The sequence below is a fragment of the Petaurus breviceps genome, unplaced genomic scaffold (assembly GCF_028583685.1).
Source record: "Petaurus breviceps papuanus isolate PSGF00001 unplaced genomic scaffold, PetGlider_PUasm1.0 90630, whole genome shotgun sequence".
Classification (NCBI taxonomy): Eukaryota; Metazoa; Chordata; class Mammalia; order Diprotodontia; family Petauridae; genus Petaurus; species Petaurus breviceps.
Window position 1 is genome coordinate 4,306,652 of NW_027187291.1, and position 24,439 is coordinate 4,331,090.

At 42.1% G+C, this 24,439-nt stretch overlaps 1 protein-coding gene across 1 annotated transcript in view; it reads right to left on the reverse strand.

Annotated features, from left to right (window-relative positions):
• Window positions 1–924: 924 nt before the first annotated feature.
• The window catches only part of LSM12 (LSM12 homolog), an 83,584-nt gene continuing 60,069 nt past the window's right edge, over window positions 925–24,439 (reverse strand). The window contains exon 5 of the mRNA XM_069064421.1: window positions 925–1,149. Within this exon, the coding sequence (XP_068920522.1) occupies window positions 1,006–1,149 (144 nt within the window). The 3' untranslated portion in view covers window positions 925–1,005. The remainder of the gene's footprint in view (window positions 1,150–24,439) is intronic.

Sequence of the window (24,439 nt, forward strand, 5' to 3'; positions counted from 1 at the left end):
GCATTCTATCCACTGTTCTACCACCTACCGTGTTTCCCCAATAAGACACTGTCTTATTATTTTTTTGGACAGGAAAACACCAGAGGGCTTATTTTCAGGGGAGGGCTTATTTTAATGAACATTGACAGCAATTTTAATAAACAGTTAAATGTGAACAAAAAATGTACCTTTATTCAATAATGAATTCAATAAAGAACAGGATGACACGCTCACTGCTGCAGCTCTGATTGGATGCAGCTCAGAGCGAGGCGTGCGTTTCACCTGGGGGGGGGGACAGGGACGGTGCATACAGAGGGTATCGTAATGTAGTGTGTAGCGCAGGGGATCACCTTCACTATAGTAGCAATCTCAATAGGGCTTATTTTCGGGAGAGGGCTTATTTTAGAGGAATCTTACACAGTAAGGGGAGGGCTTATTTTTGGGATAGGTCTTATTATCGGGGAAACACGGTAGTGATCACTAAAGTTCAACATGGTTTCATCAAGAATGGATCATGCTAAATTAACTACATTTCCTATCTTTTGTTTTTGCCGTATTTACTAGACATGTAGACAAAGAAAATGTCACTGACATAATATACCTCTGTAAGGATAGCTAGACTTGGAGATATTTAGCTTAGCAAGATAATTATCTACTCTCTCTCTAGCCCCCATTCTTGGTGGGGGGAGGGGTAACTCCCAAATCTTCTCTTCAGTTACAACTCTCTGTCTCTCTCTCTCTGTCTCTGTCTCTCTCCCTAAAGTATACCCTGCACTCCATGGTAAAAGAGAGAGGGTGTTCTCAAAACTATTAAGAGAAATGGCACAGTAAGGAGGAGATAGGCACGGAAAACTTCAGAAATAAGAACAGACCAGCAGGATCATTTTGAAAGTAACATATAGAATTTATTATATACTTTTGTATTAAAAAAAAGGAAGCCATATGACATAGAAATACAGTTTCATATAGAAATCCTCTTCTTATCTTCTGCTGTGTGCATGAAAATGCTTTGGTGTTGAAGTTTGGTTAATTTGTGAGATAGGAAACAATGGTGGAGGCTTGGAAGTAGTTGTGTGTAGTGAGTAGTAGAAGTGGATGCCCTCCAGTAGGGTTATCCCTAAGACACTGACAGCAAGCTGCACCATGGCAACCCTTCTGGGTATCCTGGACCTGCCAACATGAATAAAGGTTAGATAAGTGAGTCACCCCAGAAAGAGAAGAGAGGACATGTTTAGCTCCATGACTCTTCCTATCCTTGTCCTCTAGCTTCTTGACTTTCTCTCCATAATGTGGGGGAGGAAGTCCCCCTTCTGTGCATATTGAGATAAGTGATAAATGGAACAGCTATCTTTTCCAAGTGTTAACAGTTAATGGGTAAGCAAGGAACTAGAACAATCAGCTGCAGGGCACTAGATGAAGGGGAATCTAGATGTCTAGAGAAGCAGAGATGATTTAGATAAAGAAAGGAGTGCATTAATGGAGAGGAATCCTCTCTCTGAAGACCAGGTCACTTAAGTAAGCAGGAAGACCCTGAGGAATGAGTCTTGGAATGTCTGCTTCTGCTGGGACAAGACCCAGGGGCAAGAAGGACCCCATTTCCTGAGAGGTCAGGGAAGCTAGTACTCTGCTGAGAATGGGGGTAGAAGCACAGAAACAGGAAGAATAGAATCCAGATCTCATGTTTGCAAAGCAGTGATTTTCATCATCCTACTTTTGGTCTATACCCTCAAGCATCTCCCCAATGGTAGTTAAGTAGGTTTTATTGCCCAAAAGGGACTGCTGAGGTGAAAAGATAAGAGAATGAAACAGGCCAGAAATCACTCAAAAGAGGTAGAGGCCTTGATTCATAGCAGCAACATGGCAGGGGAGGCCAGAAGATAAACACTTCCACACAATCTCTCCTGATCTCCCTCCTCATCCTTCTCCTCTCCCTTCCTATCTCTGGCTCTTTCCTCTCTCACCCTATCTCCACTTCTCTGTTTTTCCATTTCTCTTCCTCTCTGCCCCTGTCTCTTCTTACTTTCTCCTTCATTTCCCTCCATCTCTCCTCCATTTCTTATCTCCTTCCTCCACTTATCTTTCCTTATCCTTCTCATCTCTCTCTTCTATTTATCTCTCACCATCTCTTCTTATTTCTTCTCCATTTCTCTCTCTTCCCCATGTTTTCTCATCTCTCTCCTCCATTTATCTCTCCCCATCTTTTTTATCTCTCTTCTCCCTTTCTCTTTCTCTTCTCATCTCTTCTCATCTATCTTCTCCATTTATCTCTCTTCCCATCTTTTCTTATCTCTCTCCTCCATTTATGTCTCTTTATATCTCTTCTCATCTCTCTTTTCCAGCTCTAAATCCCTGATCCTAAAATCTCTCCTAATTACCCTTTCCAAGTCTTTTCTCTTCTTTCTCCCAATTGTGCTTCTCATCTCTCTCCCTTTCCTTTCTTTTTTCCTTCTTTCTCTCTCCCATCTAGGACCCCTGAGCTGGTAAGAGTCAGTTATCCCCTGAGAATATGCTCCAACATTTCTTCTCCCACACCAATCTTTTCCCCATCTATCTTCCTCCCTGCCCTCCACCTTTTTCACTACCCCTTTCCCACTGAGGAAGGCTCTGGATAAACTATCCTGGGGCAGGATATGAATATGTGCTGGGGAGGGGAGAAGGGGATTAAAACCACTTCATATCATTTACTCTTTTCCTCTTTAGCATCTCCATTAGTTCTGAGTCCCATGGAAAAGTCATTAGTCCTAACTCTATCAGATGAGACATCCATCAGCAACTGGAGAGCAGGGAGGGGGGGAGAAACAAGAGAATGATTGCCTCCCATCTGCATTACAGCCGGCTGCCCAGGATGAACATGTCAGGGACATCTGGGCAGGGAACGGAGGGGCCTCTGGATTTGCCATGCTCTAAATCATGACATCTGGAGCCCTCCCTAACTCTTCCCTTTAACCTCATTATCCTCACCTGCTTCCTGGCAAGGGAATGGGAAAAAGATGGGTGTGGGAGAAGAAAGGTCAGAGCATATTTTCAGGGGGCTGCCGACTATCAACAACTCTGATTGGCCCAGCCAATGAAGGCGTCAGCCCCTAGGTACTCAGAGTCTTTGGGGGAGGACAATGGCCCCCATCCCTTCTCTCCTGGGCTTTCTACATATGCCTCTTCTCTGGGCAGAAGCCAGGCAACCACTATCTCCAAAAGCCTCACAGATCCCATCTTCTTGGAGCTTGGAACATAGCAGAGAGGGAAATTGAGGCCTCCTGGATCCAAGAGATTCCTTGTTAGATGTGCCCTAGGAGGACGGAAAATCAGACCCCAGTAATCCAAACAATGATTGGAGCATTATATTGCTTCAGGCACATATAATCTTTCATACACACCATTTACTAAGTAGGTGTATATGACTAAGTAAACACAGTAACGCATGGGTACAATCACACTCATACTCCCCCCCCTCCATACATATAACCACCTAAACTCCTTTTCTCTCTCTGTCCCTGTGTCTCTCTCTCTCTCTCTCACACACACACACACACACACACACACACACACACACACACACACACGAAGAAGAGCCTGGCCTAAACCCAGACTATAGACCCCAAAGTGATTATAATTCTCTATTCTCCAAGTCCTTACCCCCATGTTCCAAGGAGTACACACTGACCTCTGGGACCTCTTTCAAGTTATTTACCACTATTGAGAACCCATGAATCAAGGACACCTCTGGCCAGGATGGGGGATGAAGGGTGAGAGGAAAGGAAACCTGGGGCCCCTACACTTCTTGAGGTGAGAGGAGTATGTTTGCCAAGGTAAGTGGCATGTGTGTACAGAGCTGAACCAGAGATGTAACCATCCTGGCCTTATCTCCTGCAAACACCACTCACCTTCCAATTCACAGCTCCCCACACCTGGAATAGTTTTATAGATGGTTTTCTATGTGCTCATTAACTCCTTAGTCCGGAAAATCCTTATCTTATCCACCCCATCAAAGATAACAGACTAGCTAACCTGGGTGGGAGGACCAAGGGAGCTGGGAGTGCCCTAGAGTTCCTATTGTGGGACCAAGTACCACCACCACCTTCCTTATTTCAGCCAAATTTTCAGTGCCTCAGTTTCTCAATGGAATTGGAACATGGAGTATTTGGACAAGCCAGTCTCTGAGTTCCTTTCCAGTTATGGAAATGTGTTCCAGAATTCTCAAGAGTTGTACCCCTGGGGTGGCTAGGTGGCACAGTGAGTAAGAGCTCCGGCCTGAGTCAGGAGGACCCAAGTTCGGTTCCCTCCTCAGACACTTAACACCCACACAAAAAAAACTTGTAACCTTGGGCAAGTTACTTAACCCCAATTGCCCTCCAAAAGGCAAAAAAAAAACAAAACTCCACCACACACACATTATACCCCACCAGTTCACCACCTCCTTCTCCAGCTCCCTGATATGGAACTGAGTTCACAGAACAGAGACAGGCATTATGCAAAGTTTAAGACCGACATGTCTAATTATAAAACCAGTTACCAAGACAGCTAGGTGATGGATACAGTGAGCAGAGATTGGATCTGGAAATCAGTAAGACTTGAATTCAAATTTGACTTCACACACCAGTTAGTTGTATGACTCTGGGAAAGTCACTTAACCTTTGTTTTGCCCGTTTTCCCATCTGTAAAATGGGAATAATGATAGTACCTATCTCCCAGGGTTGTTGTAAGAATCAAATAAGATGTTAATGGTAAAGAGTTTAGCATAGTCCCTGGCACACAGTAGGTTTTATATAAATGTTAGTTATTATTATAACAGTAATTATTATTAAGCAGAGACAGACATTAGGCAAGACTTAAGACAGACATGTACTTAATTCTAACACCAATACTGAGGCAACTGGGTGATGCAGTAGATAGAGTGCTGAACTTGGGAGTCAGAAAGACCTGAGTTCAAATCCTGTCTCAAATATTTACTAGCTGTGTGACCCTGGGCAAGTCACCTATCCACTGTCTCAGTTTCCTCATCTGTAAAATGAAAATCAAGATAGCACCTGTCTCCCAAGATTGTTGTGAGGATAATATGAGATGATATTTGTAAAGCACTTTCCCAACCTTAAAGGGCTACATAAATGCAAGGTATTATTATAGTTTTTACTAACCAGAGCTACAACCAAGACTATTTTCACCTGGTGCAAAAACTAAAGAAGTAGTATCTGACCCTAGTCTCATGTGGGGTTGTTGTTGTTTGTCCTTCATTCTCAAAAAGGACCATGACATCAGGAAGCTGATGCCATGGCTTGCAAGTAAATTGGATTTAAGTGAGGCAGGGCTGTGCAAAGTCACCAGCCTCACTTTCTCCTCCAGAGCTATCTGGGTCCAATGGCAAGATAAGGATGATGGGGGATGGCCCAGTTTTAAGGTCTTTGTCCATTGGAATGGCTCAATCACTGTGATTATGTTTGTATTAGTGGTCTCTTGCAGAAACCATGTAGGGTTATGTAATGGAAATGGGAATTTAAAGATCTTCCCTGCCCCTTAATAGACCTAGGGGGGGAATTTGAAGACCTCCCCCACTTTGAAAGTAAACTCTGCCCCCTAATAGGCTGAATGCAATCACATGGAGCCTGTGATGGAGGGAATTTGCTGAAGGGAAGCAGAGCTCACAGGAAGCTGGTAGAGCCAGCCAGATGGTGGGGGAGAGAGAGGATGATCAGGCAAGGAGTCACATAGGCTTGTGAGTAGATATTGATCTTGTATTAGTTTGTGGGAAGGTTGAAGGATGCTGTGGCTCTCAGTGTTATTATGGTTTCTGAATATTTTTGGTACTATGATGGAATTGGCTCACTGGTGTTTTCTGGTATCTAAATAAATGCTTTAGTTCTATCCTCTATGTGGAGAGCTTGGTATATTTTGCAATCAAACATCATGAAATACTTATAGTCACAGTCTTTATTGTAATCATGGGTGCTGTAAATATTGCATTGGCACTACAGGTTACAGGCCTTCAAAGGACCTCAGGATAAAGGGTGAGAAAGGCAGACAACGTGAGGAGAAACTGTGCCCTTGCGGGAAGGAGTATGACCCACCATGTCAGTCATGAATGAATGAATGAAAAAGCATTTATCAGGCACTATGTGTAAAGCACTGTGCTAAACCCTGGGGATATAGACAGAAAATTGAAGACAGTTTCTGCTTTCCAGGACCTCATTCTTGACTGTAATTCAAATGGAACAGTATCCTGGTTCTTAGGGTGTGGCAGTAACACCTCCTCTATCCAGTCATCTCAACTGATGAAATGTGACATTAAAAAATTCAAGAGACGTAGTTTCTGGGTAATTTAATCACATTATTGATTAGGCTGGCATGTTTATTAATAAAAAGAGATCAATGACATTCTTGAAAGCCCCTCAAGCTAGTGGGCTCACAGTTTATATGCCCTTAGAAGAGTGGGCATTCCTGAGGATGCAATCAACTGTAGTTACCAATGAGAGAATGAATATTACAATGAGAGGTAGGCGGTATTAAAATAAGGGTCTTAGGTCAAGTCTAAGTCAAAGAGATTTATCAATATACATATCAAAGAGGGAATCCACTTCTACCCCAGACCTAACTGAGAACACTAAGAACTGTAATCCTCCCATTAACCTAAATTTAGCATTTTTTTGAGTCTGATTTGATCTTAGCCTGGGGAAGTCTTTGCCCAAGATTTCCCACACTGGTAGATTTCTGGATGAGTAAGTAGAAAAGGGGAAAAACCTTGGTCTGGATTCAATAATTAGTTATGGAGTCAAGGAGTATAATTAATAATAATAATAATTAGTCAAGGAGAAATAATCATTTCTCTCTGCAGTTTCTGATGTTAAAGGCAAGAACTTTGTTTTCTTGCTCTTCTGTAACTGTCTATAGCACCCAAAGAAACAGTTGCCAGGATGTGATCACCAAAAGGATTGCTTCCTAGAATAATCATTTTGGGGACTGGGCTAGAAGAAATGATGGGAGGGAGAGGAAGAGTTACCACTCCCAAGGCTCTTAGGCTCAGGATTCTAGGCTATCTCTATCTAGGTCTGAGGGGAGGTGGTGGTGTTGAAGTTTAGGGGTGCTGGGACCCGGAAATAGCAACACCCAGGTCCTGCCTGAATGAATTCTACCCAAGCCTTCTTTCAGCCAAAGAAAAACAAGGTTTATTAAAAAGTCACCATACTGGCCAGACTCTTAAGTGATCTGAGCATTTATGTCACCTGTATCAACAAGCAGGTCAGACTGAATCTGGCCTTGGCCAGCTTCTTAAGGAATTTGAACACTTCTATGGAAACAAGATGGATCTTATATTCAGAAAGACTGTGGGAGGGATCTAGGGTTGGTCAAGTAGTCTAGAGGAAGGGTCTAAGGAGGATCTTGATGAGAATGGCCAATAGGATGCGGTGACTATAAGGTAATAGAAAAGGGCCCGAACCACCAGAGACCTGGACCACATGGCCAAGGGAGAATGAGGTCTAGATGGGATCTAGGGTGGGACCAGGGATAAACAATGAAAGGCCAGTGGACTGGGATGGGTAGATGCCTCAGGCAAGTGCCAGATCCAGTGGGAAGATTCAAGGAGAGTTTGAGGGGGTTTCCAGAGCCTGACCCCTTCAGTGGTCAAGGTGGTGGTGGCTTGAATCCTCTGGTACATGTGGTTTCCCATCTCTCCCCTAAGGTGCTTCAGTCAGGCTGGCTTGTATCCCCCATAGGCGGCAGGCATATGGTCAGCAATTGATGGGGATGATTGGTCCCTTCCAAAAGCAGGGCCAGTTGTCTAGGTGACACCTCCATTCCAAGGGTTCTTGGACTCAGTGTGCTGGGCTATCTACATCCATGCTGGAAGGGAGAGTGGAGGAGGCAGTATTGGAGATTTGACTCACCTGGCAAACAAGACCTCCTGCCTCTCCTTTAGGGTGCTAAGTGCTTTTAGCCAGGTCGCTTACTTGCTCCTTAGTCACAGTTCTGCTATTGCCACTGTGAGACATGACTTACACTGAAGTTGCCTCATTTCTTTTGTTGAGCACAACTCCACTCTTCCCTTCCCCAACTGATCTGTGAGCAGGAATTTCAGCCTAGGGTAAAATCCCTGTTGAGTGTTTCCCCATTCTCCTCCATCCCTGCCCCCCACCGGATATTTCTCCATTCTTCCTGGTCCCCTCCTCCCCACCCCATATTCCCCATCCCTTATGCCCTGCCCCCCACCAGATCTTCCCCATCTTAGCCCATTCTAGGCTCCCTGTCCCTCAGCCTAGGGTAAACTTCACAGGTGGGAAATTCAAATATACATTGTCAAATCACTGATTATAGTCTCGGCTTATGTAACCTGACTATTGGAACCACTTTAAAAACCAGCACATTGTCCATGCCAACTCACTGTCTGATCTGGGTATGTGACTCGGCAGTCCCGTGGTAATAAAGTCTACTTTCAAATTTTACTCTCAGGGATCTTTTGTCTCGCTCCTTTCAGCTCAACACTTTTAACTCCCTGTTACAATCCTATCTCTTCTCCATACTTTGTAAACCAGTTCAGAGTCTCAGGAATAACTCATGATTTACCCGAAATGAGGTAATTTGAAAGAAAACCACACTAGTCCACTTGGGCACTTCCAAATTTGGTGAAAGGAAATACATAATGAAGGACTGAAACTGCTTTGCACCAATTAGTTAAGGCTAATGAAAGATTGTGAGCTTGCTTCACCAGCCAATGGTGAGGTAGGACAGGGGTTAGAGGTGGAGTTATAATCAGGACAGGAGCAAAAGAAGCCTTCCAGCTTCTACATTTTGTACTTCCTGGCAGACACCATTTGAGTGACAGGGGCAGTGCCCTTTCTTATGAGACCTTTTCTGATCTCAGACTCAGACTCTGAACTTTTTCATCTCATACACCACTATGCTTAATGCTTTCCTCAGAACAGACAAAGGAACACCATTATATACAGTCATATTTTCCAAATCAAAATTTGGGACATATGGCAAAGCAGCTAGGTGGTACAGTGGATAGAGCTCCAGACCTGGAGGCAGGAAGACCTGAGTTCAGATATTCTCTTTGTTGTATGACCCTGGGCAAGTCACTTGAACTATCTGAGCCTCAGTTTTCTCAATTGTAAAATGGATATAATAGCACCTGCAGAGAGGCGGGGCCTCCCAGCTGCCCACAAGGTGACTCGGAGGGGTTGGCCTCCCACTGGGGACAGCTATGGCGCCATAGGTGTCCAACCTGGCCCCATGACGAGGCTTTGGCACTGGGGCAGGCCTGGCCAGCCACTGGCCAGAGGGACCCCAGATCGGCAGCAGCTGTGGCTGTTTTCAGAGTTGTCAACACATGGATGCAAGGGACAGGGTGGGAGGCCAGTTCAGTCTGGACTTTAGGACCCAGTGGGTGGGAGCGCGTGGCTCTTGCCCCCAGGAGGCCGCTGAGACGCCGGCACAGACAGCTGCACCACATAGCAGCTTCAGCTCCTGGCCTGCAGAGTGTAGGAGGACCAAGCACAAGTCTGAGGGGTAATCGCTCTTGCTTTAACCTGCTTGGATCTGGATTGCAGTCTAGGGTGGAGGTCCTGGGGTGTATGTCCAGCTTGCCAGAGCGTGTGGAGGCTTCAGAGAGGGCACCCATCTAATACCTCCACCGTTTGGGACGAAAGCTCCCCTGTCTGGTGGCAGAGTCCTACTGTGGCAAAAAGCCCAGGGATCAAGTGACTGAGGGGCGACATGACCAGGCAAAGGAAACAAAGCAGACAGAAGATTCCAACATTAGACTCCTATTTTGGGGACAAAAAGGAGCAAAGCATGGAACAGGAGGAAGACAGTGAAGTCAGAACTCCTGCACCAAAAGCTTCAAAGGAAAATACGAGCTGGTTACAGGCCATAGAGGACCTTAAGAAGCAGATAAGAGAAGTGGAGGAAAAATTGGGAAGAGAAATGAGAACAATGCAAGAAAATTATGAAATGAGAGTCAACAGCCTGATTGAGGAAAATAACACTTTAAAAAACAGACTGACTCAAATGGCAAAAGAGGCTCAAAAAGGCAATGAGGAGAAGAATGCCTTAAAAAGCCGAATTTGCCAGATGGAAAAAGAATCTCAAAAGCTCAATGAGGAGAATCATTGCTTCAGAATTAGACTGGAGCAAATGGAAGCTAATGACTTTATGAGAAATCAAGATGCTGTTAAACAGATCCAAACAAATTAAAGAATAGAAGGCAATGTGAAATATCTCACTGGGAAAACCACTGACCTGGAAAATAGATCCAGGAGAGATAATTTAAAAATTATTGGACTACCTGAAAGCCATGATCAAAGTAAGAACCTAAAAATCATCCTCCAGGAAGTTCTCAAAGAAAACTGCCCTGATGTTTTAGAACCAGAGGGCAAAATAGAGGTTGAAAGAATCTACCGATCACCTCCTGAAAAAATCTCAAAAAGAAAACTCCTAGGAATGTTATAGCCAGGTTCCAGAATTCCCAGATTAAGGAGAAAATATTACAAACAGCCAGGAAGAAACAATTTGAATATTGTGGAAACACAATCAGGATAACCCAGGATCTGGCAGCTTCTACACTGAGGGATCGAAGGGCTTGGAATATGATATTCCAGAGGTCAAAGGAGCTGGGATTAAAACCAAGAGTCACCTACCCAGCAAAACTGAGTATCATGTTTCAGGGGAAAATATGGTCATTCAGTGGAATAGAGGACTTTCAAGCATTCTTGATGAAAAAACCAGAGTTGAATAGAAAATTTGACATTCAGATACAAGAAGCAAGAGAAGCATGAGAAGGTAAACAGGGAAAAGAAATCATAAGGAACTTATCAAAGTTGAACTATCAATATTCCTACATGGAAAAGCAATAATTGTAACTTATGAAACTTTTCTCAATAGTTGAAGGGAATAGAAACATATATATATATATGTATATATGTGTGTGTGTATGTCTATATATGAGGGTATATGGGCATATGAATACATATGTGAATGTGTGTATATATACTTACAGGTATACATAGATAGAGGGCACAGGACCAATTTAAAAGGAAGGGATGATACTTAAAAGGTGAAATTAAGAGGTGAGAGAGGAATATAATGAGAGGAGATGGGGAGAGACAGAATGGGGTAAACTATCTCATATAGAAGAGGCAAGGGAAAATGGTTACAATGGAGGGGAAGAATAGGAAGGCAAAAGGGAATGGGTCAACCTTATTCTCATTGAATTTGGCTTGGGGAGGGAATGAAATACACACTAAATAGGGTATCACACCCTCCAGGAGAGTAGGGGGGAAGAGGATGAGAGGCAGGGATGATGGAAGGGAGGGCAGGCTGGGGAGGAGGGAAGTTGGAAGCACCCACTTCTGATAAGAGACAGGATCAAAGTAGAGAATAGAACAAGTGGGAGGTGGGATAGGAGGGAGGGAAATATAGTCAGTCTTTTACAATATATCTACTATGTTATTGTTTTGCATTAGCGACACATGTACATCCTATACTTAACTGCTTATCTTCCCAGTAAGGGTGGGTGATGGGAGGGAGTGAATCTGGAATTCAAAGTTTTAAAATAAAATATTCAAATATATATATATATATATATATATATATACTATTATTAATACTATTTTACATGTAATTGGGAAATAAGATATACAGGCACTGGGGCATAGAGATCTACTGGAAAAGTCAAAAGGAGTATGGGAGAAAATATGGGAGAGAGCAGATTGGAGGAGGGGATATCCTGTGAGACTGCTATTTTGGGGTGGTGGGGAGGGGAAAATGGGGAGAAAATTTGTAACTCAAAATCTGGCGGAAATGAATGATGTAAATCAGAAGTTAATAAAGCATTTGAAAAAAAAGATAACACAATGAAGCAGGGGATATTTTGATAATTAATATACAACTCAGTGACTGTTGTTACAAATAACCGAGTGATCAAAGTTTTCAAAAAATGTTTGAAATTGTTGTTTACGTGTAATTGGGGAAAAATTAAATACTAAATAAATTAACCCCCCCAAAAAAAATAATAATAATAGCACCTACATCATATTAGGTCAGCTAGATGATGCAGTAGAGAGATCACTGGGCCTGTAGTCAGGAGGACTCATCTTCCTGTGTTCAAATCCAGCCTCAGACACTTACTGTGTGACCCTGGGCAAGTCACTTAACCCCATTTGCCTCAGTTTCTTCATCTGTAAAATGAGCTTGAGTGAAAGGAGTGAAAACTTCTCAGACTACTCTAAAATCTAGTAAGGCTTTTCGTGGGAAACAGGCCCAAGTTCCCCTTCATCAGATTTACATCATGATTCACAAGGACTCAAAACTCAGAGATGTAGGGAGTCACCCCTCTCCTCAGTGACACCTTAGCATAAGATATGCTAAATAAGAACAGAAGTGCTTTCTCAAACTTACATTGGGTGATCTACTGTTTTCTTGTTCTGGTACTTGAGGTAGATTGCCGCACTTAGATTGTACTCCTGACTTCTAGCCAATGGAAAAAAAGGGTCAGAAGGGGGGTGGGGGAGAATTCCACATTAGGGCCATTTCCTTTTGTAAATTGCTTCTCCTCCCTAACACCCTCAGAGAGAGGGTGGCCCTTTCTTGAGATTGTAATAAACCATTCTTTTCTGCTCCCTACCTTGAGAAGCCTCTGAGTAGTATTTGGGTAAGGATCTCTATTGCACATAGTTTTGGGGTGCACACAAGCTGGAGAAGGAAATGGGAAACCACTTCCAGCATCTTTGCCAAGAAAGCCCCAAACAGGGTCACCCAGAGTCAGACACATCTGAAAAGACTCCACAACAGCAACAAAAATAAGAGAGTTGAACAAGACAATGCTTTAAGGGCCCTTTGGGTTCCTAGCCAGGTATTCTTGTACCCCCCCACACACACAGATGTTTGTCTATCTTCCTAAGTCCCTCTGTCTACATACCCACATGCCCATGACTATGTACATCTAGTTAAGTTCAGCCTGTGCTAGAATAAGTTTCACCAAGGAATGAGATAGTCATTGCATCCTTTCTTCCCAACAACTCCGAGGCTTAATTACTCATCATTGGTGCTGTAATAAATGACTCCTGGCCCCAGGGATAGAAAACTTCATTAGGAACAGCCATAGTCTGTGGAACTCCCACAGCCAGCCCCCACTGCCCTGGTTCCCTTCTGTTTGGTGCCGCACCCTCCTGGCATTTCCCCACTTATATATCCCAGTGTGGGCCCACAAGCAGGGAGAAGAATAAGGGAAATGGTTGATGAAGAAGGCAGAACTCCCAGGGCCTCTTTCTGGAAAGATGTTGTGGGTTCTTCCCTTCTGGGTCCCCCTGCATCACTCTGCCACACCCTACCTATTTCTTACATAAATCTGCTTCAGGCAGGGTGCAGCTTGGTGTATGGTGCTTAAATTCACCTGGTCACAGGACACTTTGGAGCATGAAATGTGCTGATGAAACCTGTAAATGCTGTGCCCAGGGAGGGAGATAATATGGGAGCAAAAACTGCTCCTTGGGTTAAAGGTCTATTGAGAAAACTTTGCAGTAACACAAAGGAAGTTAAGTCTATTTTTTATAGTGAAAAACACAGTAAGTATTTTTTTTCTTTTTAAAGTTTTGTATTGATATTTCTATCTCTTATACACCATAGTGTCCCATCTATCTTTCCTTCTTCCACTCTCTAAGAGACATCCCATATTACAAATAGCATTTTTTAGAGAGAAAAAAAAATTGGGCCGCTAGGTGGCACAGTGAGTCAGAACGCCAGCCCGGCCCTGGAGTTGGGAGGACCCCCGGATCGGTTGGCCTCAGATACTTAACACCCACACAAAAAAACTGGCTGTGTAACCTTGGGCAAGTTAATTAACCCCAATTACTTTAAAAAAAAAAAAGAGAGGAAAAAAAATCAGCACATGATCAATTCAATGAAAAAATTCTAAAAACATATAATATGTAACTTCCCACTTCCATGAATGGGTAGGTTCAGGAAGTTTCCTGTCTTTTCATTCATGTCCTGCTTTGATCTTGATAATTTTGTTATATTTACTTTACTTTTTTGGTGTGTCACTGATCTTCCCATCTACATTGTTCTGGTTACTGTGAATGTTGTTTTCTTGTCTCTACTTACTTTAGTATGCATCAGTTCATATAGATCTTCATTGTTCCTTTATACTATATTTGTTTCATCAAAGGGTACTGGTAGAGTTCTTTCCTTATCATATTTTTTTTTTGGAGGAGGGAAGGTAGGGTAATTGGGGGTTGTGACTTGCCCAAGGTCACACAGCTAGTAAATGTGAAGTGTCTGAGGCGGGATTTGAACTCAGATCCTCCTGACCCCACGGCCAGTGCCCTATTCGCTGCACCACCTACCTGCCTCTAAGCACATATTTTTGATAGAATCATAAGATCCAGTGTCATCCTTTTGTGTAACTTGATGTTTAATATTTTATCTGGAAATGCTCTCAAGGAAATTTCTACTCACAAAAATGCATCAAATAAAATTTGGGAAATATTATGTAATAAAGAGTTGAACATTGAACTATGTATAGTAGGAATATCCTAGGTTTGAATCTAGTATTGGTGTCAAAGTGACTTTCCCCTCTTGCCTCAATTTCCTCATCTGTAAAATAGAACATTAACACCTGCTCTACCTGTCTCAGGCTCTTACAAAGCTAGATGACACAAGAGATGTGAAAACACTTTGGAAACTATAAAGCACAATTTAGACACACAACAATTAGAATTCACTTTTCTGGGGTGGCTAGGTGGCATAGTGAATAGAGTTCGGGCCCTGGAGTCAGGAGGACATGAGTTCAAATCTGGCCTCAGACACTTAACACTTACTAGCCGTGTGACCTTAGGCAAGTCACTTAACCTCAACTGCCCTGCCTTCCCCCCTCCAAAAAACAAATAAACAAAAAAGAATTCACTTTTCTACAGCAAGTTACCACATGCAAAGCACTTTTTTCACAACAGCCCTATGAGGAAAAGAGAAAAAGGAATGCTTATTCGCATTTAACAATCTAGGACAAAAAAGGTCATGGATATTATGTCACTTGACCAAAATCGCACAGCTAGTATATGGAAGACCCAGGATTTGAACCCAGGTCTCTTCAGTCTCCAGAGTTCTTTCTACTTCATCACAAGGCTCCATAGAAAAGTATTTCTCTTCTTGTTATTGGGCTCTATTCTTCCTTCCTTGATGCTACTGTATTCTTTTATAGGGCAGCTAGCTGGTGCAATGGATAGAAAACCAGATCAAGAAAACTCATCTTCATGAGTTCAAATCCAGCCTCAGACACTTACTAGCTGTGTAACCCTGGAAAAGTTACTTAGCTACTACTGCTTGCCTCAGTTTCCTCATCTGTAAAATGAGCTGGAGAAGGAAATGACAAACCATTATTCTGGTATCTTTGCCAAGAAAACCCCAAATGGGGTCATGAAAAGTTGGACACCACTGAATAACAACATTTCTTTTATAATCTTCGAGTTCAAGGCAGAACAGTAATGGATACCCAGCCACAAATGAATAGTGTCCACACTAGTGGACAGCTAGGCAACATAGGCTGTCCCCCATGCCTGGAATCCATTTCCCTCTGCAAGTCTACCTCTTAGAATCCTTAGTTTATTCCAAACCCTTCTAAAGTTCAGCCTTTGTCATTTTCCCCAACCTCTGTCTTTACTGTCCCTCCTTCAAATAGCCTTGGTTTACTTATCTGTGTACCCAGAATGCACCTTCCTCTAGGATGTAGGCTCCTTGAGAGCAAAGACTGTTTTAAGGGTTGTTTTCTTTGTATCCCCAGCACTTACCTCAGCGTTTTGTACATCCTAACATTTATTGATTTGAATTGAATGTAATTCATTTTGACTGAGAAGAAAGTTCCCTTTACTAAATATAATTCTTGGTCTCTCCCTTTACCCAGGACCCTAGAACCCAGGTCTTTTGAATCTCAATCCAATACTTTTTCCCTTGTAACACACTATCTCTCCCTCGCTACAGGGCTCAGTAAATTCAACTGATATTTAATGCACTCCTACTGTGCCTGTCTTGTACATGTCTTGGCTTATCTCTGTATTTACTGAAAAGTGTCTATGCATGTGTATGTGCACACATGGCCACACAAACATCCTCTTAGGTAGATGGACAAGAGCCATCAAACTTATGTTCTTCATCTTTAGGAAGAAGGAAACTATACCTTTCCCCTAATCCCCTACTAGTTTCTGTACTTATTTATTTGCCTTCAGTCCCCATGCTCAGAATCCCTTTAATTCTATCACCTCTGGAGTTGGGTTAGAGAACAGAACTTGGTCCCAGAAGGGAGAAAATGGAAGATACATGGGAATTGTGGGAATTGAGTGAGCCATGCTGACTCTATCTTGTGACTCAATTCTGGATCCAACTCAATTCCCTTTCTATTTAATTATGAGTCTAGTCCAATTTTTGTCTTTTGAGAAAACTTTATTCAATTATGGGATTGTGAGAATATTTTTTTGCGTTGTTTGAACCTAGCCCTTTGTGGCTGAGAAGTTGGACCACCTCTACCTGTTGCTTAGAGACCCTTCACTAAGGAACTGGGTTATGTTGACCAGAAACTCAGCCAGATCCAAAGACTGATGCAAGAAGTTTTCTCAAAATTACACGTCTCAAGCAACCATATGTCTTATCTGAAAATTCACCTCATACTGGTCAATTAGTTACAGTTTCCTTGTTCCTTTGATTGGATACAAACACTTGGAGGGAGCAGGAGCCCTCTTCTTCTGATTTCGGGGAATTTTACCTGTTCTCTCTCTCTCCCCCTTCCCAACTTTAAGAAATTCACTCATTCCCCTCCCAACTTGGAAAGCCCCTAATCTTGCCTCCAATTAGAAATTAGATTACCTAATCTTGTATCCTGGTTTATATCCTGTTAGTTGATTTCTTTTAATGCATTTTTTAAAACCCTGTATTTGGAGTCCAGGGCCAAAATGAAGAGGCCTGGTCCCAATTTGTTAGGCAATTAGCATGCATTGCTTAATAAATCAATATGTTTAGCAGCTGGAACCTTTGTTTCCTCAGTTATTTTGGATTTCACCCATCATAGTTAGTGGGCAATAAAATGCGGAATAAGGTGAGGAAGGCACAAATGCTTTGGAGAAAGGGAAGGCTGAATGGGATAGGGTATGGTAGGAAGGAATCCTAAGAATTAAAGGGACCAGGGAACGAAAAACTAGGCTCCATAAAACAACCTTGGATCATTTTACCCCGGGTTATCATTTTATCCGTTATTTGTAAACTCATAATTTGAAGGCATGTCTTGAGGATCAAATGCTGGACCATGAGAGAAGTTTCACTCAGCCTGAGGCTGGGGAGGCAACCTGGGTTGACCAATGTTGGGATAGCATCACCACCATGTGGCCACAGTGGGTAATAACAACCCTTCAATCTGGACTCATTGCAACTAGCATCCAGGAATCCAATTACCTCCATGAAAATAAAACATTTTCCTCAAAAAAAAAGGGGGGGGGGGCTCCTTAAGAATAGGGACCATTTATTTTCTTCGTATCTCCAAAACCTCTCATTGTTCCTGGCCCTTGGTAAGGCTTGATCAATCCTTTTTCATAAGAATTTAATACATACACACATTTCTTACCTCTTCTCTGGAATGGATACATGTAACATCCCTCAAAATATAAATATAAATACGATGTTTCAATACAAAACATACACAGAAAAATACCATTCCTCTTTAAATGCCACACTTTGATCACTCTCAAGGCAGGAAGATTTGCATTCAGATTTCCCCTCAGACACTGGCTGTGTGGTCCTCAGCAAGTCATCTAAACCTCTCTCTGCCTCAGTTTCCTCTATAAAATAGAGATAATGACAGTTAGGTGTCACAGTGGATAGAGTGTCAGACTTGGAGTCAAGAAGACTTCTTTTCCTGAATTCAAATTTGGCTTCAGATATTTACTAGCTGTGTGACCCTGGGCAAATAACTTAACCTAGTTTGCTTCAGTTTTCTCAACTGTAAAATGAGCTGGAGAAGGAAATGGCAAACTGTTCCAGTATCTCTGCCAAGAAAACCCCAAAAGGGGTCACAAAGAGTCAGACACAACTGAACAATGACTAAACAACAACAAAAACAACATGTATCTCACAGAATTCTTGTGAGGAATAAATGAGATAATATTTATAAAGAGGATAGTGCCTGACAAATAACTGGAGCTTAATAAATGCTTGCTCCTTGGGGTGGGCTAGGTGGTACAGTGAATAGAGCACCAGCCCTGGAGTCAGGAGGAGTTGAGTTCAAATCCAGACCCAGACACTTAACATTTACTAGCCATGTGACCTTGGGCAAGTCACTTAACCCCAATTGCCCTGCCCTCCCCCCTCCAAAAAGCAAATAAATGCTTGCTCCCTTCCCCCCTGCCCCCCTACCCCATACTCCCCACATATATACCCCCCTTACTCCATCCATTATTCTATTTTCAACATCCTTCATTTCTCTCTCTAATAGCTACTTCTTGACTTTCTTCAAATAAAGCTCAGTGTTCCTTTTTGAATTATCATCTCTTAACTCTATGAACCTCTAGCAACCATCCTGTCTTCATCCTTATGCTACACACCCAATTCCTCCCATATCTGCTTCTTCCACTTCCTTTCCCTCCCAAAGCCCTCTCTCCTCAGCCTCCACCATTTGGCTCCCATACACACTCTTGGACTGGAGCTACACTGTGCTAAAGTCATCAGAGGGCTCCTTATTCCCAGAATCAATGACTTTTTCCTCTGTCCTCATCCTACTTGACCTTTGCAGCATCTGGCCCTGGTAACAATCTTCCTGATACTCTTTTCCTTTATCATGGTGATGGGGTACCTGGGGTCTAAACCAATTTGTAAAACCAGTTTGTACAATTGTAACTGCAAATTGTATTGTAAAATTGTAATCTGTAAAATCCCTTTCCCAGCCTCAAACTCTGCCCCTTCCCCCTATCCAAACTCCACCTAGGCAACACCTTGTGACTCCTTTGTTCTTACTTAATCTTTCCATGTTTCCTCTGATCTGGCCCAAACACTCCTTTGTCCTTGCCTCATGTCTCCCAAATCTCATCTAAATTATCTATGCACTAAAGTCACAAGTTCCTCTCAGTCAGCTCTAACCTTTATCTATGCACTGAGGTCCCTTCCGTCTAGTCAGCCCTGACAATGGCAGCCCTACCCTTTAAAAGTAAAAGCATGTACCCCTCTCACTTTCAGGTCCCCTAAAGGACTCTTGCCCACTTCTCATAGAAGCATAACAATAAACTTCTACAACTCTCACTCCAATTAAGCCTGAGACTTTGAATTCTTTCCAGATGCTATTGCAGGTTTTCTGGTCTTGGATAAGATCAGAATTCCTGCTGAACCTAGACGGAGCCATCCCTCATCAATGGGATCCTAGATTGAGAGTTGGGACTTTAGAGGGCCATGTAGTTCAATTCTTTTACAAATAAGGAAACTGAGGCAAAAGAGATCAAGTGACTTGTCCAAGGTTATACAGATAGGAAGTAGTAGAGTTAGGATTTGACCCCAGGTCCTCTGACTCCCAATCTAATTTAGACCCAATCTAATCTTTCCATTGTACTGCATTGTCTATCCCTTTCTGTAGGGCTCAGTAAATTCAGCCGATATTTAATGCACTCTTACTGTGCATGTCTTGGCTTCTCTCTAGCTTTCCTGGAAACTGAAAGACAGAGACAGAGACAGAGAGAGTTATCTCAGGTAAATGGACAAGAGCCATCAAGTCAGTGTCTCCACACTCACCCACCCTCTCTCCCCACTGATCTCTGGTTCCCTATTCTGCCCCAACTCACTCTCCCTCCTCCTAGGATTGGTCAATAGCACCTTACTGTAACAACCCCCCAGTTCCAATCTCTATGTCAACCACTGGTGGTTGGGGGAGAAGGGGATATGAAGTTTAAGTGCCTTAATCCCACTAGCTCTTAGGCTCTGAGCCACAGTAAGGACTCCTACCCTGAGACCCTGTACAGCTATGACCAACCAGGTTTGGTTTAAATGAATTTAAAAGCAGCTGCCCAACCATAGGGAACAATCTATCTTTCAGGCCTTTGGAATGAGAGTCCCACTAAAGTACATTGACCCTGTTCACATTTTCCTCAGCAACTAGAAACACTGCCTCTTTATCTACACCCTCCCGCCCCACAATTGAGTAAGAAGGACCCCCTTAGGCCAACCAGCTCTGCCCCTCCCCCTACAGGAAAAAAGAGTGAGGGGAAGCATGCATTAGGTCTATGAGGTTAGAAAGTTGCACAAGGTTAATCATTGATTTGGGGACCATCCCTACCTCTCATTGGCTGCCCAAGGGCACAACCCTCTTGGCTGAGGTCCTGGCACTGTGCCTGAGGACATTAAGGCATAGCTGGTCCATCCCGCTGATGGACATGAAAGGGATCAATACCAGGGGAACTTCAGGGTCATTTTGGAGGATGGAGCTAAAGAAGCAATATGTCCTCACTGGGGTTAGGACACAGAAGGAAAAGACTCCTACCACAAGTCCTTCTTTGCTCCTTAATGAGTATTTTTCCCTTAGAGAAAAAAAATAAGTTTATTAAAGGAAGAAAGTGCAAAGTATGTGGTGGAAAGACCACTGCTCTTGGAGCCAGATGACATGGGTTCAAGTGCCCACTTGGACACTTCTTAGCTATATGATTGTAAACAAGCCACTAGACTTAGGAATCGGTTTCATCATCTGTATAATAATACTTATACTACCTACATTACAAAGCAGCTGTGAAGAGAGTGCTTAGCAAACATCAAAGTTCCTTGCAGCTCCCAGTCTAACAGAAATGTAGCCTCTACCCACCAAAAGCCCTTATTCTGAGAGGGGAGATGTCTCTATTCTGGTGGAGTTCCAATCTGATGGGAAAGACAATCGCTGACATCTTGGGGACCTCAGCCCAATAGAAGAGGCATAGTCAGACCCTTTGCAAAGCTATTCCCTGCCTTCAGTAAACTCTGGGCTGTGACAAGCTCCTGGTCCCAAGGAGCTTGTATTCTGGTGGGAGAAAATAATGACCAAACAATCCCTGACCTCAGAGAACCTGTAATCTGATATGATGAAAGCACAATTCCAGACCTCTGGGTGTGTGATGAGGAAAACACAGTTCCTGCACTAGGAGTGTTCCTTGTCTGAAAGGTAAGATTGGATTCCCACTCAGGACAGACCCTCTAGATCCAAACTCTGAAGAGTTTGGCTTTCATTTTGTCTCTTCCTCCACTCACTTCCCAACCCCCAATAATCTGGCTTCTCCCTTCATCACTCAACTGAAGCTGGTTTCTCCAAAGTTATCATTGCTCACTAAATTTCCAAACCTGGTGATCGTTACTCAGTGGTCATCCTTCTTGTCTTTTCTGCTGCATTTCTGACACTATTAACCACCCTCTTCTCCTGAATATTCTCTCCTCTCTGGGTTTTTGTGACACTACTCTCTTCTGGTTCTCTTCCTACCTTTCCAACCAATTCTCAATCTCTTTTGCTGGATAATAATCACCATTAAATTATGTTTTAAAGTTTGCCAACCATTTTACATCTATGATCAATCCTTTGCTCCTTACCCCAGCCCTGAGTATCCCCCAAGTCTCTATCTGGAACCCTTTTCACTCTACACTCTTTCAGTGACCTCAAGAAATCCTCATCAGAATGCAAATGACTGTTCATATCCTTTGATCATTTATCAATTGGTGAATGAGTCATAATTTTATAGATTTGACAAGTTTCTTGATATATTTGAGATATGAGACCTTCATCTGAGTAAAACTTATCCCAATTTTCTGCTTTCTTTCTGATCTTGGCTACATTTGTTTTAGCTGTACAAAACCTTTTTGATTTAATGTAATTTAAATTCTCCATTTTATACCTCATACTATATATATATATATATATATGTATACACACACTGATATTTATTCATAAATTGTTCACCTATCCATAAATCTGATAGGTAATATGTTCTTCAAAAAAAAAGTTTTTTTGTAATATCTCCATTTCTAGATCATGTATCCATTTTGATCTTATCTTGGTAAATAGTGTAAGATATTGGTCTATGCCCAATTTCTGCCAGATTGCTTTCCAGTTTTCCCAACAATTTTTACCTAATAATGAATTTTTATCTCAAAAATTTGTTTTTACACTTGTCAAACACAAAGTTACTATAGGCGTTTGATGCTATGAATTGTGTTTATTACATTCCACTGATCTACCTTTCTATTTCTTAGCCAGTACCATATAGTTTTGATAACTACTGCCTTATAACATAATTTAATATCTGGTACTGATAAACCCCTTTTCTTCACATTTTTTCTATTGACATTCTTGACCTTTTGTTATTCCAAATGAATTTTATTATTTTTTTAACTTGGTAAAATAATTTTTGGTAATTTAATTGGGATGGCACTGGATATATAAATTAGCTTGGGTAAAATTGTCATTTTTATTATATTGGCCCTGCCTACCCACGATCAATTAATATTTCTCCAATTATTTAAATCTGGGGGTTTTTTTAATAATTAATTTTGTTTATATAGTTCCTGGGCTTGTTTTGCCTGGTGTACTCCCAGGTATTTTATACTGTCTAGAGCAAATGATGAACAGCTCTATGTAACCAGTCCATACACTCCCCAGAACTTCAATTGGGAATCACTAACTGCCTATAGGACATTTCAAACTGTACATCTCAAAAATATCTCAAATGAGACATATCCAAAATAGAATTTATTAGCTCTCCTACTTCCAAACTTTCCTATTTCTGTCGAAAGAATCACCATTCTTTCAGTCTTGCAAGTCCCTAATCTTAGTTGTATCAAACTCCAATGAAAATGGAGCCACGAATGGTGGCTCAGTGAATAGAGCAGCAGTCCTGGTGTCAAGAGACTCAAATTGGACCTCAGCCACTTACTAGCTGTGTGACAAGTCCTTAATCCCAATTGCCTTGCCTTCCCCCTCAAATTTTTTAAATTTAAATTTAATTTTAAAATGTAACATCTGTCTTTATCATATTCACATTTATTATGTTAAATGTATCCCAGTTGCTTTTTTTTTTTTGCCTTTTGGAGGGCAATTGGGGTTAAGTAACTTGCCCAAGGTTACACGGCTAGTTTGTGTGTGTGTGTGTGTGTGTGTGTGTGTGTGTGTGTGTGTGGGTGTGGGTGTGTGGGTGTGTGGGTGTTAAGTGTCTGAGGCCAGAACTGAACTCTGGTCCTCCTGACTCCTGAGCTGGCACTTCCACAGTACTTGGGAATGTTAGTGCTTGGCACTTCTGCCTACCCTAGGCTTCTCACGTTGGACCTAGAGTTAGTAAATTCAAATCTGGCCTCAGACACTTACCAGCCATGTAATCCTGAGCAAGTCATTTACCTTCTGTCTGCCTCCATTGGCTTAAATGTAAAATGGCATTGTTGTGAAGATCAAATGAGATATTTGTAAAGCACTCAGTATGGTGCCTGGCACATTAGACACTAAATAAATGCTTGTTTCTTTTCTTTCTCTTTCTGCAATAGCTCTCACATCCAACCCCTTTTCTTTACTCTCACAGCTACTAACTTAGTTCAGCCCTTATCACCTCTCACCTAGACTATTGCATTCTCTCCTAATTAGTCTTCCTGCTTCATCTTTCATTCCTCTACCTAGCTACAACATCGATTTTCCTTAAGCACAGAATTGTATGTGTCACTTCCCTACTCAATAACCCCAGTGGCTCCCTATTGCTTCCAAGATCAAGAGATTCCAAGATAAACTCCTTTGTTTGCCCTTTGAAGTGAAAACAACCTGGCCCCAATCTATTTTTCCAGCCTCATTACACATTGCTTCCCTTGGTCTTCTCTCTGTTCCTCAAACACATTACTCCATCTCTCATCTCTAAGCTTTTGTATTTATTATCCTCCATAAATTTGGAATGGACTCCTTTCCTCACCTCCCCCAGTGGAATTCCTCACTCCTTCAAAAGGAAGCTTAACAGTCAGATTTCAGAAAAATCTGGAAAGACTTACATGAACTGATACAAAGTGAAGTAAGCAGAACCAGGAGGACATTGTACACAGTAACAGCGACACTATGTGATGATCAATTATGATTGACTTAGCAATACAATGATTCAGGATATTACCAAAAGACTCATGATAAAAATGCTATCTACATCCAGAGAAAGAACTGAGGAAGTCTGAATGCAGATTGAAGCATACTATTTTCACTTTATTTTTTGTTTTCTTTCATTTTGCAAACTGTTTCTTCTTTCACAACATGACTAATATAGAAATATGTTTTACGTGATTGCTTACTGTGGACCTTTAGAAAAAGTTTGGTTAAAGGAGACAAATAGTAATATAAAAATTACATTATTTATTCGTTATTCCCTTAAGGCTAGTAGTACTTGTTCAAGGAATGCAGGACTAAAGTCCTGACTGATGAACAGAGGAATCAAAAGACTTTTTATACATTTTTAGAGCCATCCCAATTCAGGATGACCAT